This window comes from Mustelus asterias, chromosome 2, assembly GCF_964213995.1.
Source record: "Mustelus asterias chromosome 2, sMusAst1.hap1.1, whole genome shotgun sequence".
In the NCBI taxonomy this organism is placed as follows: domain Eukaryota; kingdom Metazoa; phylum Chordata; class Chondrichthyes; order Carcharhiniformes; family Triakidae; genus Mustelus; species Mustelus asterias.
Window position 1 is genome coordinate 139,414,472 of NC_135802.1, and position 17,017 is coordinate 139,431,488.

The 17,017-nt window shown below is 46.0% G+C and overlaps 1 protein-coding gene across 8 annotated transcripts in view; it reads right to left on the reverse strand.

Moving 5' to 3' along the window:
• Window positions 1-17,017, reverse strand: part of LOC144511763 (engulfment and cell motility protein 1) — a 275,624-nt gene that overhangs the window by 164,245 nt on the left and 94,362 nt on the right. For all 8 annotated transcript variants that reach the window (XM_078242020.1, XM_078242065.1, XM_078242047.1 and 5 more), the window contains one exon: window positions 6,981-7,080. In XM_078242020.1, coding sequence (XP_078098146.1) covers window positions 6,981-7,080 — 100 coding nt within the window. The remainder of the gene's footprint in view (window positions 1-6,980; window positions 7,081-17,017) is intronic.

Here is a 17,017-nt window from a genome sequence, read left to right on the forward strand (position 1 = left end):
ATTTCCGTTTTTGTGGCAAAAACATTGTCTGGTCATCATCACATTGCCATTCGTTAAATCCCCCCAACATGAACATCCTGGGGTTCGCCATTGTTCTGGACCAGCCATATAAATACTGTGACTACAAGAGCAGGTCAGAGGCTAGGGAATCTGCAGCAACAGAGTCAGCGGCTGAGTCACTCCTCCAAACCTGCCCACCATCTACAAGGCTCAAATCATGAGTATAATGCAATACTCTCCACTTGTCTGGACGAGCGCAGCTCCAACAACAATCGAGGGGCAATTTAACATGGCCAATCCACCTAACCTGAACATCTTTGGACACATACTTCAATCCCTTTCTAAGAATGGCTACCATACCATTTGCTTTCCTGATCCATTGCTGTACCTTTTTTTCACAGGATTTTCACAGTAACGTCATTGCAGTGTTGATGTAAGCCTACTTGTGATAATAATAAATAAACTTAAACTTTGTTAACTTTCTGAAACTTGTGTTTCGAACACTAAGATCCCTTTGAATGCCAACATTTTTCAGCCCCTCAGCATTTAAACAACTACGCTACTTTTCTATTTTTCCTACCATAAACACACAATTCCTTGTATTATATTGAATCAGCCGTGTTCTTTCCCACTCATCTCGTTCATTTAGAAACACAGAAAATAGGAGCAGGAGGAGGCCATTCAGCCCTTTGAGCCTGCACCACCATTCATTATGATCATGGCTGATCATCCAACTCATTAGCCTGATTCCACATTCCTCCCATATCCTTTGATCCCCTTTGCCCCAAGAGCTATATCTAACCCTTTCTTGAAAACATACAATGTTTTGGTCTCAACTGCTTGTGGTAGCAAATTCCACAGTCTTACTATTCTCCGGGTGAAGAATTTCTCCCCATCTCAGTCCTAAAAGGATTGCCCATAGCTTACGACTGTGACCCCTGGTTCTGGACACCTCCATCATCAGGAACATCCTTCCTGCATCTACCCTGTCTAGTCTTGTTAGAATTTTCTAGGTTTCTTTTAGATCCCCCCCCCCCCCCCCCCCCCCTCCCATGAATCAGTCTGGTAAACATTTTCTGCACTCCCTCTATAGCAAGAACACGCTTCCTCAGATAAGGAGAACAAAACTACACACAATATTCCAGGTGCAGCTTTGCGAAGGCCCCATATAATTGCAGCAAGACATCCCTGTCCTGTACTTGAATCCTCTTGCTATGAAGGCCAACATACCATTTACCTTCTTTACCACCTGCTGTACCTGCATGCTTAGCTTTAGTGACTGGTGTACAAGGAAACCCAGGTCTCATTACACATTCCCCCCATTAGTTTATAGCCATTCAGATAATAATCTGTCTTCCTCTTTTTGCTACCAAAGTGGATAATTTATCCACATTATACTGCACCTACCATGCATTTGTGCACTCACTCAATTTATCCAAATCATACTAAAGCATCTCTGCATCCTCCTCACAGCTCACCCTCCCATCCAGCTTTGTGTCATCTGCAAATTTGGAGATATTTCATTTAGTTGCCTCATCTAAATCATTAATACATATCAATAGCTGGGGTCCTAGCACTGATCCCTGTAGGGCCCCACTAGTCACTGCCTGCCATTTGGAAAATGACCCATTTATTCCTACACTTCATTTTCTGTCTGCCAACCAGTTTTCTATCCATCTCAATACACTCACCCCAATCCCAGTGCTTTAATTTTACACGCTAATCTCTTACATGGGACTTTGTTGAAAACTTTTTGAAAGTCCAAATAAACCACATCCACTAGCTCCCCCTCATCAAGTCTACTAGTTACATTCTCAAAGAATTGCAGTACATTTGTCAAGCATGATTTCCTCTTTTGTAAATCTATGCTGACTCTGTCCGATTTTACCACTGTTTACCAAGTGCTCTGCTACAAAATCTTTGATAATGGACTCTAGAATTTTCCCCACTACTGAAGTCCGGCTGTCTGGTCTATAATTCCCTGTTTTCTCTCTACCTCCCTTCTTAAATAGTGGGGTTACATTAGCTACCTTCCAATTCCAGAGCTTAGAGAATCTTGGAAGATGACCACTAAAGCATCCACTATTTCTAGGGCCACTTCCTTAAGTACTATGGGATGCAGATTATCAGACCCTGGGGATCCATTGGCCTTCAATCCCATCAATTTCCCCAACACCACTTTGAGGCCTCTCCGTGTCCTTTTCACAACTGAGGGCCCGATTTTACCAACAATTTGCGCCCGTTTTCGGGCGCGAAATCGCGGTAAATTCGGGGGTCGGACCTTTAACGCGATCTGCACCCGAATCCAAGCAAGTCCCGACTTTACCGACACCCGATTTGGGCTTGGATCCGGTCCGCGCCCGAATCGGGCGGCCCGATTTAATGAACCACGCGCCCAACTCTACCACCAAATCCCACTTTACCACCGCGCGGCCCGATCCGGATTCACGCTTTTAGCAACCTGCTAAATAAAAATCCGAAGCGGATTTCTATTCTGTAGGGGAACCTCCGAAGCTCTCTCTGCCCTTGTGAAGCCAGTCTGCAGCCACCACCACTTCTCAGAGCACCCCAATATCCAGCCCACGCCCCCCCCCAGCAGTGGCAATCCCTCCACCCCCCTCACCCGGACAGACCCCCCTGCTAACCACCCTGGCAGACCAACCTCCCTCCCCTGGAGGCAGACCCCCCCAACAGAGCACCCCACCCCCTGCTGATCCCCTCCCCCCCTCCCCCCGGGATCAGACCCCCCTGGGAGGCAGGCCCCCCTCGGCAGACCACACCCCCAACCTGCCTCGATTGCTGGTCTCCCTCCACCATCCTTCTCGACCATCTTCAGTCCTTCGAGAGCCTGCAGCACCTTCCTGGCCACAGACTTGGAGCCACGGCTAAAATGACCGGGTTTCACATCGTTCCGCTGGCGTCCGCCGGAGGAGGGGGGCGGGCTCAGATGGATCTCTGGTTGGGCGAGGAAGGAGGGGGCTCAGATGGATCTCTGGTTTGAGGGGGGGGGGGGTCTGCCAAGGGGGGCCTGCCTCCCGGGGGGGGGGGTCTGTATTATTAAACTGGCCAAAAGGTAGGTGTCCTGGGTCATGTGACCTTGCTTCCCCACAAAAACTTCAGAAGGGATGTTTCTCTAATGTCTGGAATCGGGGGCATAACTCAAAAGACTGAACGCACATATATCACAGCGTGAAAAGCCAGCATTCTTCTAGATGAAATATACAGTCACCATAGACTTTTCTTCAACTGCAGTAATGACGGAAGTGGCCAACATAGGACAAGTTGGAAGACAACATTAAGAGCATTCAAATGATTATTGGATAAACACATGGATAATATTGGAATAGTGTAGATTAGAGGGGCTTTAGATTGGTTTCACTGGTCGGCGCAACATCGAGGGCCGAAGGGCCTGTACTGCGCTGTAATGTTCTGTGTTCTATGTTCTAGAGCTGACAACCTCCAGTGTAAAGTGCAGCAAGACATTTCAGAGTCCGGTGAATGGTGAGATTTTTATCTCAGCATCAAAGGCAAAAAAGATAATTTATTGACCAAATTCAGTTGTTCCAGATGAGACTTGACGATTTCCAGGCAGCTGGACAGAGATATTGGTACAGGATGGATCAGTGGGAGCACTGACTGACAGACTAGTCCATGGAAATCTTTCGGCACCCACTCATTATCTGTGTTTAACAACACAGATTTGTGGCATCGTGGAAATATTAAAAGTTACTTCTGATCAGCAAGAATGAAGCAAATTGCAAATGTAGTTACATACACGCAGCTGTGTTTATTGCTTCTGAGTGGCTTGCACAGGAACAGGTTATATTTTTAAACTAACAAATGTCATTGAGTGAGAAATGTACTCGCAGGTTTGATTTTAAGTCAAGGCATCATTTCTACTCCTCAGATCTGCGATCTGACACGGGCGCGCTTTTGCAGATTTTTTTCGAACTGCGCATGCGCAGTTCAGAGCTCCGATCGTTCCGGCAGCGCTAAGCCCCGCCCACAGCGCGGATCGGACTGGAGATGGCAAAAAGCGTATGGGCACGCTGCAAAGAGGATTCCGGGCTCGGATCTGTATTACGTCCAGATTTGGCACTTAGACTCAAAATGGTAAAATCGGGCCCTTAGTTTCTCACTTTGTATTTTCAGTAAACTTGGAAACATTACAATTGGTCTCCTCAGTAAAGTCAATGATATAGATTGTAAATAGCTGAGGCCTAAGCAGTAATCCAAGTTAAAACCACCAGTTAAAACCTGCCACCCAATAGTGACCCGTTCGTTCTATTCTATTTTCAGACCATTAATCAATTACAAATCTATCCCAATGTATTATCCCCAATTCCACGAGCTCTAACTTTGGGTAACAACCTCTCGGGTTGCACCTTACTGAATGGTTTTTGAAAATCCAAACATGCTACAACGTCCCTTATCTCTCCTGCTGTTTACAATCTCAAAAAACTAACTAGATTTGTTGAATATGATTTCCCTTTCATAAATCCAGTCAAATCTATCCAATCATATTATGATTTAAATGGCTTGTTACTGTGTCCCTATTAATATATTAAATGGTTCTAACTGGAGCTTTATAGGATCCTTACAGTGCAGAAGGAGGCCATTCAGCCCATCGAGTCTACACCAACCACGATCCCACACAGGTCCTATCCCCATAACCCCATGCATTTACCCTAGCTAGTCCCCCTGACATTAAGGGGCAATTTAGCATGGCCAATCCACTTAACTCGTACATCTTGGGTCTGTGGGAAGAAACCGGAGTACCCAGAGGAAACCCAAACAGACACGGGGAGAATGTGCAAACTCCACACAGACAGTGACCCAAGCCAGGAATCGAACCCGGGTCCCTGGCGCTGTGAGGCAGTGGCATCACTGTGCCACCGTGCTGTCCTTTGTAACACGGCATCATAAGTTCCACTCCTTTGTCTCTTATTAAAGAGACTGAAATATAATGTTCCATTCCCCTTTTTAACTGCCTGTCCACTAGCTTTTAGTGATTTCCATAGGTCTTATGTAGGTTACCATTTCATCTCTACTATCAGTGATTATTCAGCTCCACAGGGAGAGATCCTAGAGGGCTTGCTAAAATCGAAAATGCCTACAAACATAGAACAGTATTTTCGTTTTAAATTTCTGTTGAGGTTCATACATCACTTCCTTTGTTTTCAGCTTTTCATCTCACACAATGATTAGCACTGCTGTCTCACAGCGCCAGAGACCTGGGTTCAATTCCCGGCTTGGGTCACTGTCTGTGTGGAGTTTGCACATTCTCACCGTGTCTGCGTGGGTTTCCTCTGGATGCTCCAGTTTCCTCCCATGGTCTGAAAGACGTGCTGGCGAGGTGCATCGGCCATGCTAAATTCTCCCTCAGTGTACCCGAACAGGCGACTAGCGGATTTTCACAGTAATTTCACTGCAGTGTTCATGTGAGCCTATTTATGACACTAATAAACTAAACTAAACCACATTGATTTTGGTCAAATGACTACATAACTCAGCTGTAGTCACTATTCCAGTTACGAATTTTTTTCTGAAGAGTAACCACTCATTAGTGAGTTGAGAATTTTAGCTATTTATGCTTTCACAGAGCAGAAAGTAAAGGTGTAACTTCACTGGAGAGAAGGCAACACAATAAACTGCTTTGATTTGCAAGGATTGCTGTTAGAACAAAATATGAAGTCAATTTATAGACAAGGTTCCAATATCTCAAATAGTATCGTGACAGTAAGCAGATTACATGTTTGTTGTGAGGTTGGTTGAGGGATAAAGGTTGGCCAGGAAACTGGGGAGACCTTGCCTGCTTTTCTTCTCAGTAGTGTCACGGGATCTCTACCGTCCACCTGAGGGAACAGACGGTGCTTTGGTTTAACATGTCATCCAAAAGTCACCTCTTCAGTGCTGCACTGATGCATCAACCAGGACTATGCACACAAGTTCCTGAAGTTGGACTTGAGCCCACAATCTTCTACTCAGAGCGAGAGTCTACCAACTGAGCCAAGCTGAGGGAATCCAACCTCAGTATAAAAGCAATGGGGAAGAGCATTGGGAGCCATGACAGGTAGAAACACTTCAGCCGGTAGAGGTTCTTGCACCGTCTTTCAAAAGAGGCAGCAAATTGAGCTTTATCTACTCTCACAATTGGTTGGAAAAGATCCCATGGCACTATTTGAGCAATGGCAGGAGAAGTTTGGCCATTATATGTTTGTGGGACACTGCTGTGCATAAACTTGCACTGTTCCCTTTCCACAACCAATATACCCTCCCTGAGTGATGTCCTGAACTGAATGCAGTACGTTAAATGGGGCCTAATCAAAGCTATGTGTATTTCAACTTCAATGACTTTGTGGTTCAGCATCTTAACATGAAGGCCACCATTCCATTAACCTTTCATTGCTGTACCTATTCACTAGTTTTGAGTGATTTTACTGAACTACTGAAAGCACATGGATGGAAATAAGGCACAGACCAGCCCTGATCGAACTAAAGTATTTTTTAAAAAATATTTTAATGTTTATTTATTGGTGTCACAAGTAGGCTTTCATTAACACTGCAATGAAGTTACTGTGAAAATCCCCTAGTTGCCACACTCCAGCGCCTGTTCGGGTACACTGAGGGAGAATTTATCATGGCCAATGCATCTAACCAGCATGAATTTCAGACTGTGGGAGGAAACTGGAGCACCCGGAGGAAACCCACGCAGACACGAGGAGAACGTGCAGTCTCTGCACAGACAGTGACCCAAGCCGGGAATTGAACCCGGGTCCCTGGCACTGTGAGGTAGCAGTGCTAACCACTGTGCCGCCATGCCACCAACTGAATGGCCAGACAGGTTTGAGGGGCCGAATGACATACACCAGCTTCTCTGTTTCCTATGCCAGTGGTTGAGAGCTTTGCCAAACCTCCCCTTCCCCTCCATCACTCTGCTCTCACTTCACTGGTATAAATCACACCAGCCATCCCAGTACCTTTTTGATGAACGCCACCGAGAACGTATCCCAAGAGACAATCCCGTGGTCCATAAGCTCCACGAACGCAGTCAAGGTGAATGACAACATGTCCCCAAAGCTGAAAGGACAAATGACACACAAGTCAATTCCAACCATCTGAACTTGGGCAACGTGGGAATGTTCTCTGAAGCTGTTTTTGCCCAGCAGGAAACTAGGAGAGGGTATCAAACAGAAGAAAGCCCTACTGGTACCATAACATGCCCAATAGGGTACCGTAGTTGTCAGAAAGCATGAAGAGCAGAAGGGTAGCTGCGGAAAAAAAAGTGAACTAATTAAATGATGCCAATAACTCAGTAAACAGCAGCGCCACAATCTGAAAGGAAGATGCATTAGTAGAAATAGTGCAGGGCAGCCAAGGGACCATCATGCAATTCCCATGCACTGATTACAGGGTACCCAGATTAGATAAGTAACCAGCTTCATCCACATACACAGCAGGCATATCAGTCAGGAATTACAGCTTGGTCACATAATCAATCACTTCTTTATTAGTAAGATGTTAGGGTAGGGATTGTAGATTTAAAAATGAGGAGCAGGCTCACGCAACAAAATGTTGTGTTCTGAGCCACAAAGTGTACCGTCAGGAGTTTGAAATGTTACTCTGTCTGGTGTTAAAGTGTTACCTTTTGTTTGGGAATGACAGATTTGTTGCAGTGGGCTGACTCTACCTCCATAGTATCCTCCTGTTTCACATGTAGCTTCTACACATCGGTGAGAGTGTGCAGACTATCCTGCATCATCCTAGGTACACTCGGATAACTTGGATACTGTTAGCACAGACGCTACATTCAAAGCGGACTAACGATGGATCTTCATGTACTGAGTCATTCAACAGTAAATTGGTTTTTATTCTTTACTTATGGCAAAGACAGCCAGCACCATGTCATTTCATAGATTCATAGAATGCAGAACGAGGCCACTCAGCCCATCGGGTCTGCACCGACCACAATCCCACCCAGACCCTATGCCCATATAACCCCATTCATTTACCCTAGCCAGCCCCCTGACACTAAGGGGCAATTTTTTTAGCGTGGCCAATGCACCTAGGCTGCACATCTTTGGACTGTGGGAGGAAACCGGAGCACCCGGAGGAAACCCACGCAGATACGGGAAGAATGTGCAAACTCCACACAGACAGTGACCCAAGCCGGGAATCAAACCCGGGTTCCTGGCGCTGTGAGGCAGCAGCGCTAACTATTTGGGTTAGTATATTACTGATCCCAGCGTAATGAACAAAACCTACTCAATATAGCAATAAAATGCTCAACAGTACTCATACTGATAGCATCTTAGCAAAGTGAAACATTTTGGCTGCATTTTTATTTTGGAGTGCAGTTATCGTTGGACACAGGCAGGGATAAGATGAAGGACTAGTCAATCTCTTGGTTAAAAAAATAAAACGAGGGAATGGGGCGGTGTGTGAATGCAGCCAGGTTGCTGGGAGAACTCGCTAACCGTCTTCAAACCACACCATGGGATCTTTAGCATCCACCTGAATGGGCCAACCAATCACGGTTAAATATCCCAAGGCGGACACCCTTGGAATGCCCCGGCACTGCACATGCCTGAAGACTTTGGGTGCGATCTTACCTGCCGTTCACGCCATGCTCCTGCTGCGATGAAGTCGGAGGATTTGGCGGCCTGCCAAATCTCCGTTCACTGCGGCAGGATGGGAAAATCTCGTCGGCTTGAAGGCCCCTGTTCAAAATCCCATTCCCTCAATCCCAGTGGCCCCCCAATGCCTCGCTTCAGTGACCATTCTGCGCATGTGAGCTCAGACAGCAGGTGTCCAATGGAAAAGGTTGATCCTGCATGCCAATGAGTTCTGCCTGCTCCCCAACCACATCGCTCCCACTAACATTGCGGGGCCAGACTCTGAACAACAGCAATAACAAACTGCAAGATTCGGTAAGATTTCAGCCCTGGAGTCAAGTATCTGAACCAGGCTTTGGGGCTTAAACAAACTCTCTCTAAATAGCAGAGCACTGCATTCCTCACCAAACTAATTGCGTGTTTAACACAAATCACAACTATCAAAAAATAGGCCCAATCATTCAGTAAACTCACAGTTTTGCATCATAGATTCACAAGCAAGTTGTTGAATTTAAACTCGGAGACCATCACCTGATCGTGTTACGTGTTCACCGTTCGACTTTTCTTAGCACAAGCACTCAACTCACCTTTCGATTTGGTGACCTCACACATTGACGACGCCACATACTGTGCTTTCCAGACCCTCCTCACCTCTTAACATTCCAAAAACAAACCAAACTTGAAGCCCCTCACTCCTTGAAGGCCCCTGCTAACACCCTTGTTCAAAATCCCATTCCCTCAATCCCAGTGGCCCTCCAGTGCCTCGCTTCAGTGACCATTCTGCGCATGTGAGCTCAGACAGCAGGTGTCCAATGGAAAAGGTTGATCCTTCATGCCAATGAGTTCTGCCTGTTCCCTAACCACATCGCTCCCACTAACATTGCGGGGCCAGACTCTGAACAACAGCAATAACAAACCGCAATAACAACAAAATAACTAGCTGTGGACTTTTCCCAATGTTGGACAATGCAATAACTAAACCAAAATATTCTTACCTCTTCTTTGAGCAGAGAAAGTCGAGAGATTTAAAAGAGGTGTTCAAAATATTGACAGGTTTGATAGAACAGGTAGAGAAACTGCCAGAGGATTTACAATAATTAGCAGACGAGCTACAGAAAAGATGAGAAATAATTTTATGCATGTGTTCTAATGATCTATAGAGCACTGCCTGAAAAGATGGTAGAAGCAGATTCAACAGCAAATTTTAAAAGGGCATTGGATGTGTACTCAAAAGGAATAATTTTCAGGACAATGGGGAGAGAACACTGGAGTGAGATTGGAAGGGACATAGAAGATTGGAGCAGGAGGCCCCATCTGGCCCCTCGAGCTTGCTCCGCCATTTATTACGATCATAGCTGATCATCCAACTCAATAACCTAATTTGCTATAGAGATTAATTGGATAACTCTGTCAAAGAACCAGCACAGCCATAGTGGGCTAAATGGCCTCCTTCTGTACTTTGTAATTCTATTCCAGCAACCATGGTCACGAACTTGATACTCAATTGGTGGGTTGTCTAAAAGTTACCCAAGGTGACACTATTAACCGAATAAAAAGCAGTACTGTATGTATCTAATTGAAAGACATTATTTTAGGTTGAATACAAAAGACAACTTAACAAATGTGGTGTCCGTGCATGTGCTAATTCATCAAGAATTTGCCAGTTAATGTCATCAAGAAGCTGAGTGAACTCCGGAATGCCCAGTCTGAAAAGCAACAAATTCGTCAACAAAAGGTTTCTTTCAGGACCAACCGACCAGGATAATAGGCCTAGCACGCCACATTTAATCAACTCAACACTGAAAGTCTACCAGAGCCAAGTGTGAGATCTGGTCAAGGGAACACAGAACACAAATGATTGACATTCCTGCTCTTCGAAGAAAGTATCCAACCCATACTGAATGAAGATCCATGGATTCCACGTGACAGTGTGCCAACAATATCCAACAAAGTATGGTATGGTCACATACATCAAGGCCAAGCTGAAGAAATCCACCAACAGACAGCTCAGCATTCTCCATTACAATCAAAGTGGACGGGCTGAACATAATGAATGTTTACAAGCCACTAGAAACATGGCCAAGCATCGGCTGACCAAACGTCAACCACCCAATTAATCTACAGCAATGATTTCAACATGAGGGACTTCCAAAAAGTAGCCAGAGCAGTGAACAACTAGAGTGCTGTCCCCTGCATCAAGGTGCCGACAGTCATCTCAGTCCTGAAACTCAAGTGGAATTTCTGTAAATTAGCTTTCACGGATACACTTGCAATAGTCAGTTCCACCTCACCACTACCTCTCGCAACTCCTCCATGGTTGTGACATCATCAGACTGTTTATTGGACTTCCAGTACCACATGAGCAAAGGTTTGCTCCAATTAAGCATTGGGTGGACAGAAGCCATTCTTTATATGCTCCAAACACTGTTCCCTAGCTACTGATTCCATCCCTCCCCATGGCAGTAATCTGAGATTAAACGAATCGATTCGTGACCTTGGTGTCACATTTGACTCAGAGAGGAGTGTCTGACCCCATATTCGCACCCTCGCTAAGACCACCTGTTTCCACCTCCGTAACATGATCTGACTTCAGCAGCTGAAACCCTCATTCATGCCTATCTTACCATTAAACTCGACTATTCCAACACAATCCTGGCCAGCCTCCCACATTCTATCCTCCCCAAACTTGAGGGCAACCCAAACTCTGTGTCTCAATACGCACCGGGTCCCGTTCTCCTATCGAGCAAAGTTTTGATTTTAAAAATCTCATCTTTGTTTTCAAACCCCTCCATAGTCTTGTCCTCTCCCTATCCCTAATCTTCTCCAGCCCCACAACCCTCTAACTCTGTTCCCTCGAGTATTCCCGATTTTAATCGCTCCACTATCGGCCTAGGCCTTATGATCCGGAATTCCCTCCCTAAACCTCTCCACCTCTCTTTCATCCTTTAAGACATTCATAGAATCCTACACTGCAGAAGGAGGCCATTCGAACCATCGAGTCTGCACCAACCACAATCCCACCGAGGCCCTATCCCCACAACCCCATGCACTTACCCTAGTTAGTCCCCCTGACACTAAGGGGCAATTTAGCATGGCCAATCCACCTAACCCGCACAACTTTGGATTGTAGGAGGAAAGGGGAGCACCCGGAGGAAACACACGCAGAAAATGTGCAAACTCCACATAGACAGTGACCCAAGCCGGAAATCAAACCCGGGTCCCTGGCGTTGTGAGGCAGCAGTGCTAACCACTGTGCCGCTCCTTAAATCCTACTTCTTTTACCAAGCTTTTATTTGCCAGACCTAATGGCCAGAATTTTCCGGCCGTTCACGCCAGCAGGATTCTCTGCTCCCACTGCAAGTGAACGGAGATTTAGCTGAGCGCCAAATTTTCCATCCTTGCTTGTAGCGACGGCAGGGTGTGAACTGCCAGAAAACTCTGGCCAATGTCTCCATATGTGACTCGGTGCAATATTTTGATTATAAGGCTCCTGTGAGGTACCGTTGGGCACTGTTTTGCCTTAAAAGGTGCTACATAATTAAGTTGTTGTCATTGTTGTTATAAGGTTTCACAGTTCATCTTACAAGCAATGTCATGAACACGATCCAGAGAATAATGCAGGCCTGAAATACATACACCCATTTTGCTCAACTACTCTAAGTGAGGGCCACCAGAAGCATCCTGCATCACTACAGGAAAGATTAAGTGCCATCCCGGACTCAGGACAGCGAGAAACTGTAGGAGGAGTTTAATGTTGCTTCAGGCCCGGATACAGCAACAGCACTCATCGATTGTCTAGACAAAAGCAGATTAGTGCGCTGGCAACCAACCATTACAAACCTGAATTTCTCATGCTCCATTTGGAAATTCTGCAACTGGCTTGACACCATCACACTGCCCTTTCCAGAGCTGTCACAGGTCAGTGCAGATGCCCTTGCGATGCAATGCCTACCTCTGAAAAAAAAATGCATAAGTTCTCTCTGCAAAATGCCACTGCACGCATAACCTTTTCTGAGTTCCTTCTCATCCAAAGAGATGGATGCAGTGCTGACAAATATGGGAAAGCCACCAGTTTCAATGGCACTAACCCAGAATTCCTCCACAATTAGGCCCGAATCATAGAATCCCCACATTGCAGAAGGAGGCCATTCGGCCTATCTCATCAGCACCTACTCTCTCTGATAGAGTACCTTACCCAGCCCCCTGCACCCACCCTATCCATGTAACCCCGTATATTTATTAATCTATCTAACCTGCACATCTTGGGACATTAAGGGGCAATTTAGCATAGCCAATGCACCTAACCTGCACACCTTTGGAGTGTGGGAGGAAACAGGAGCACCCAGAAGAAACCCATGCAGTCACAGAGAGAATGTGCAAACACTACACAGACAGTGACCCGAGGCCAGTTGAACCTAGGTCTCTGGCGCTGTGAGGCAACAGTGCTCACCACTGTGTCACCATGCCGTCCTTACTTACAGAATGCTAAGAGGCCTAGATAGAGTTGATGTGCAGAGGATGTTTCCACGAATGGGAGAGGCTAGAACTCGAGGGCACAACCTCAGAGTGAAGGGACGCTCCTTTAAAACGGAGATGAGGAGGAATTTCTTCAGGCAGAGGGTGGTGAATCTGTGGAACTCATTGCCACAGACGGCTGTGGAGGCCAGGTCTTTAAGACAAAGAAAGAGAGGTTCTTGATCAATAAAGGGATCAAGGGTTACGGGGTGAAGGCAGGAGAATAGGGATGAGAATCATATCAGCCATGATTGAATGGCGGAGCAGACCCAATGGGCTGAATGGCCTAATTCTGCTCCTATATCTTATGGTCCTGGAGGCATGTGGCTTGTCAAAATCTCTGCCAATGTATTTGACAGGGATAATTGCCGAAATCTGGCACCATTGAGAGGTTGTTGCTATCCTACAGCCAGGAAAACCAACATACAATCCTAAAATCTACATTCCCATCAATCTTCAGTGTACAAAGTTGTCAAATACTTCATCCTTAACTAAATAAAAACAGTTTTTGAAGCTTCAGAGGAAGAATCTGCTCTGACCAGCTCTTTGTACCCGCTGTCAATATTGTAGCAGGATTCCAGAAATAGCTGAAGTTTGTTAGCAACATTTAACAGTGCCTGGCGTGAGGGCCTGCTGCTCAAGCTTAAAACAATCATTAAATGTTGCAAAACCCTTAGGTTTAACAACACCTAATGAACAACCGTTATTCGTTTGATAAGGTTCCCCATGGTAAGCTTTTGCAGAAAATACGGACACATGGGATTGAGGGTGATTTAGTGGTTTGGATCAGGAATTGGCTAGCTGTACGAAAACAAAGGGTGGTGGTTGATGGGAAATATTCATCCTGGAGTTCAGTTATTAGTGGTGTACCGCAAGGATCTGTTTTGGGCAACTGCTGTTTGTCATTTTTATTAATGACTTGGATGAGGGCGTGGAAGGATGGATTAGTAAATTTGCGGATGACACTAAAGTCGGTGGAGTTGTAGACAGTGCGGAGGGAAGTGGCAGGTTACAGAGGGACATAGATAAGCTGCAGAGCTGGGCTGAGAGGTGGCAAATTGAGTTTTATGCAGAAAAATGTGAGGTGATTCACTTTGGAAGGAGTAACAGGAATACAGAGTACTGGGCTAATGGTAAGATACTTGGTAGTGTGGATGAACAGAGGGATCTGGGTGTCCATGTGCATAGATCCCGGAAAGTTGGCACCCAGGTTGATAGGGTTGTTAAGAAGGCGTACGGTGTGTTAGCTTTTATTGGTAGAGGGATTGAGTTTCGGAGCCAGGAGGTCACGCTGCAACTGTACAAAACTCTGGTGCGGCCGCATTTGGAGTATTGCGTACAGTTCTGGTCGCCGTATTATAGGAAAGATGTGGAAGTGTTGGAAAGGGTGCAGAGGAGATTTACCAGGATGTTGCCTGGTATGGTGGGAAAATCGTATGAGGAAAGGCTGAGGGGCTTGAGGTTGTTTTCGTTAGAGAGAAGAAGGTTAAGAGGTGACTTAATAGAGGCATACAAGATGATCAGAGGATTAGATAGAGTGGATAGTGAGAGCCTTTTTCCTCGGATGGTGTTGGCTAGCATGAGGGGACATAGCTTTAAACTGAAGGGTGAGAGATATAGGACAGATGTTAGAGGTAGGTTCTTTACTCAGAGAGTAGTAAGGGCGTGGAATGCCCTGCCTGCAGCAGTGGTGGACTAGTCAACGTTGAGAGCGTTCAAGTGGTTATTGGATAAACATATGGATGATATTGGAATAGTGTAGATTAGAGGGGCTTTAGATTGGTACCACTGGTCGGCGCAACATCGAGGGCCGAAGGGCCTGTACTGCGCTGTAATGTTCTATGTTCTATGTCCCAACTGAGAGGGGAAAGCTATGCCACCGTTTCATCACAGGACCCCACCACTGGGAAAGAGCTCAGTGTTTCCTTCTGTGGACTTGAGGTGGAGATGCCAATGTTGGACTGGGATGGGGCACAGTAAGAAGTCTCACAACACCAGGTTAAATTCCAACAAGTCTATTTGGAATCACGAGCTTTTGGAGTACTGCTCCTTCATTTGGTGAGTTCTGATAAAGGAACAGCGCTCCAATAGCTCATGATTCCAAATAAACCTGTTGGATTTTAACCTGGTGTTGTTCGACGTCTTACTGTGTCTTTCTGTGGGAGGGGTCTTACCCATTACACCCACCTGAAATACCGGAATGTCACCCTGAATCGATCTCTCACCAAGTCGCTCCCAGTGCTGTCCCGCACTGCCCCCCTGCCCATCATTTACTATGCTGCCATCACACTCCGTGAGATGGCAAAATCTTTAGCTAGAGGTTGAGAGGGGATGCCCTCAATCAGATTCCTCCTGAATCCCCAGCATCACAGATATCAGTCTTCAGCCAATTAGATTCATCCCAAGTGATATCGAGTACTGGATAACTGCAAAGTTTATGGATCCTGACAACATTCTGGCAATAGTACTGAAGACTTCTGCTCCAGGACGAGCCATACTCTTAGCCAATGTGCTCCAAGTACAGCTACAACATTGGCATTTACCCAATATGGAAATTGTATGGTAGGTATGTCCTGTCCACAAAAGCAGGACAAATCCAACCCAACCAACTACTATCCCATCGGTCTACTCTCGAACATAAGCAACGTGATGGAAAGAGTCATCAAGAGTGATACCAAGCTGCATTTACTCAGCAATAACATACTCACTGATGCTCAGTGTGGGTGCCGCCAGGGCCACTCAGCTCCTGACCTCATTACAGCGTTGGTCCAAACATGGGCAGAAGAGTTGAACTCCAAGAGTGAAGTGAGAGTGACTGTCCTTGACATCAAGGCAACATTTGACCAAGAGGGGCATCAGGGAACCCTAGCAAAACTGAAGTCAATGAGAATCAGGGGTGAAATCCATTGCTGGTTGGAGTCATACACGACAGAAAAAAAAGATGGTTGTTGGAGCTCAATCCTCTCAGTCCTGGGATATTGCTGCAGTGGTTCCTCAGTGTAGTGTCCGGGGTCCAAGCATCTTCAGCTGCTTCATCTTCCCTTCATCATAAGATCAGAAGTGGGATTCTTCACTGTTGTTTACACAATGTTCGGCACCATTTAGGATTCCTGAGATACCGAAACAGTCTGTGCCCTTATGCAGCAAAGCCTGGATAACAGTCAGCTCTGGACTGATAAGTGACAAGTAACATTCACGCCACTCAAATGCCAGGCAAAGGCTTCTCTACCAAAAGAGAATCTAATCATCCCCATTTAACAATCAATGGTATTACTATCGCGGGATCTCCCTCTATCAACACACTGGGGGAGTTACCACTGACCAGAAACTGAACTGGACTCGCCGGATAAATACTGTGGCTACAAGAGCAGATTAGAGGCTTCAAATTCTGGGTGACTAACTCATCTCCTGAATCCCCAAATCCTGTCCACCATCCAAAAGGTCCAAGTCAGGAGTGTGATGGAATATTCTCTACTTGCCTGGATGAGTGCAGCTCCAACAACATTCAAGAAGTTCAGCATTATCCAGGACAAAACAGCCCATTTGATTGATACCCCATCTACCACCTTCAACATTCACTCCTTCCACCAACGACATACAGTGGCACATTGGTTCCATTCCGGCTACCATAGGACCTCTGCTGTTATTCCTTGGCACAGTGATCTTAGCCATATGGGCTGGTGTGATGGGAGGTGAGCAGCAGGGGAATTTAAAGTTTATTTATTAGTGTCACAAGTAGGCTTTCATTAACACTGCAATTAAGTTATTGTGAAAAGCCTCTAGTCGCCACACTCTGGCGCCTGTTCGGGTACACTGAGGGAGAATTTAGCATAGCCAATGCACCTAACCAGCACGTCTTGCGGACTGTGGGAGGAAACCGGAGCACC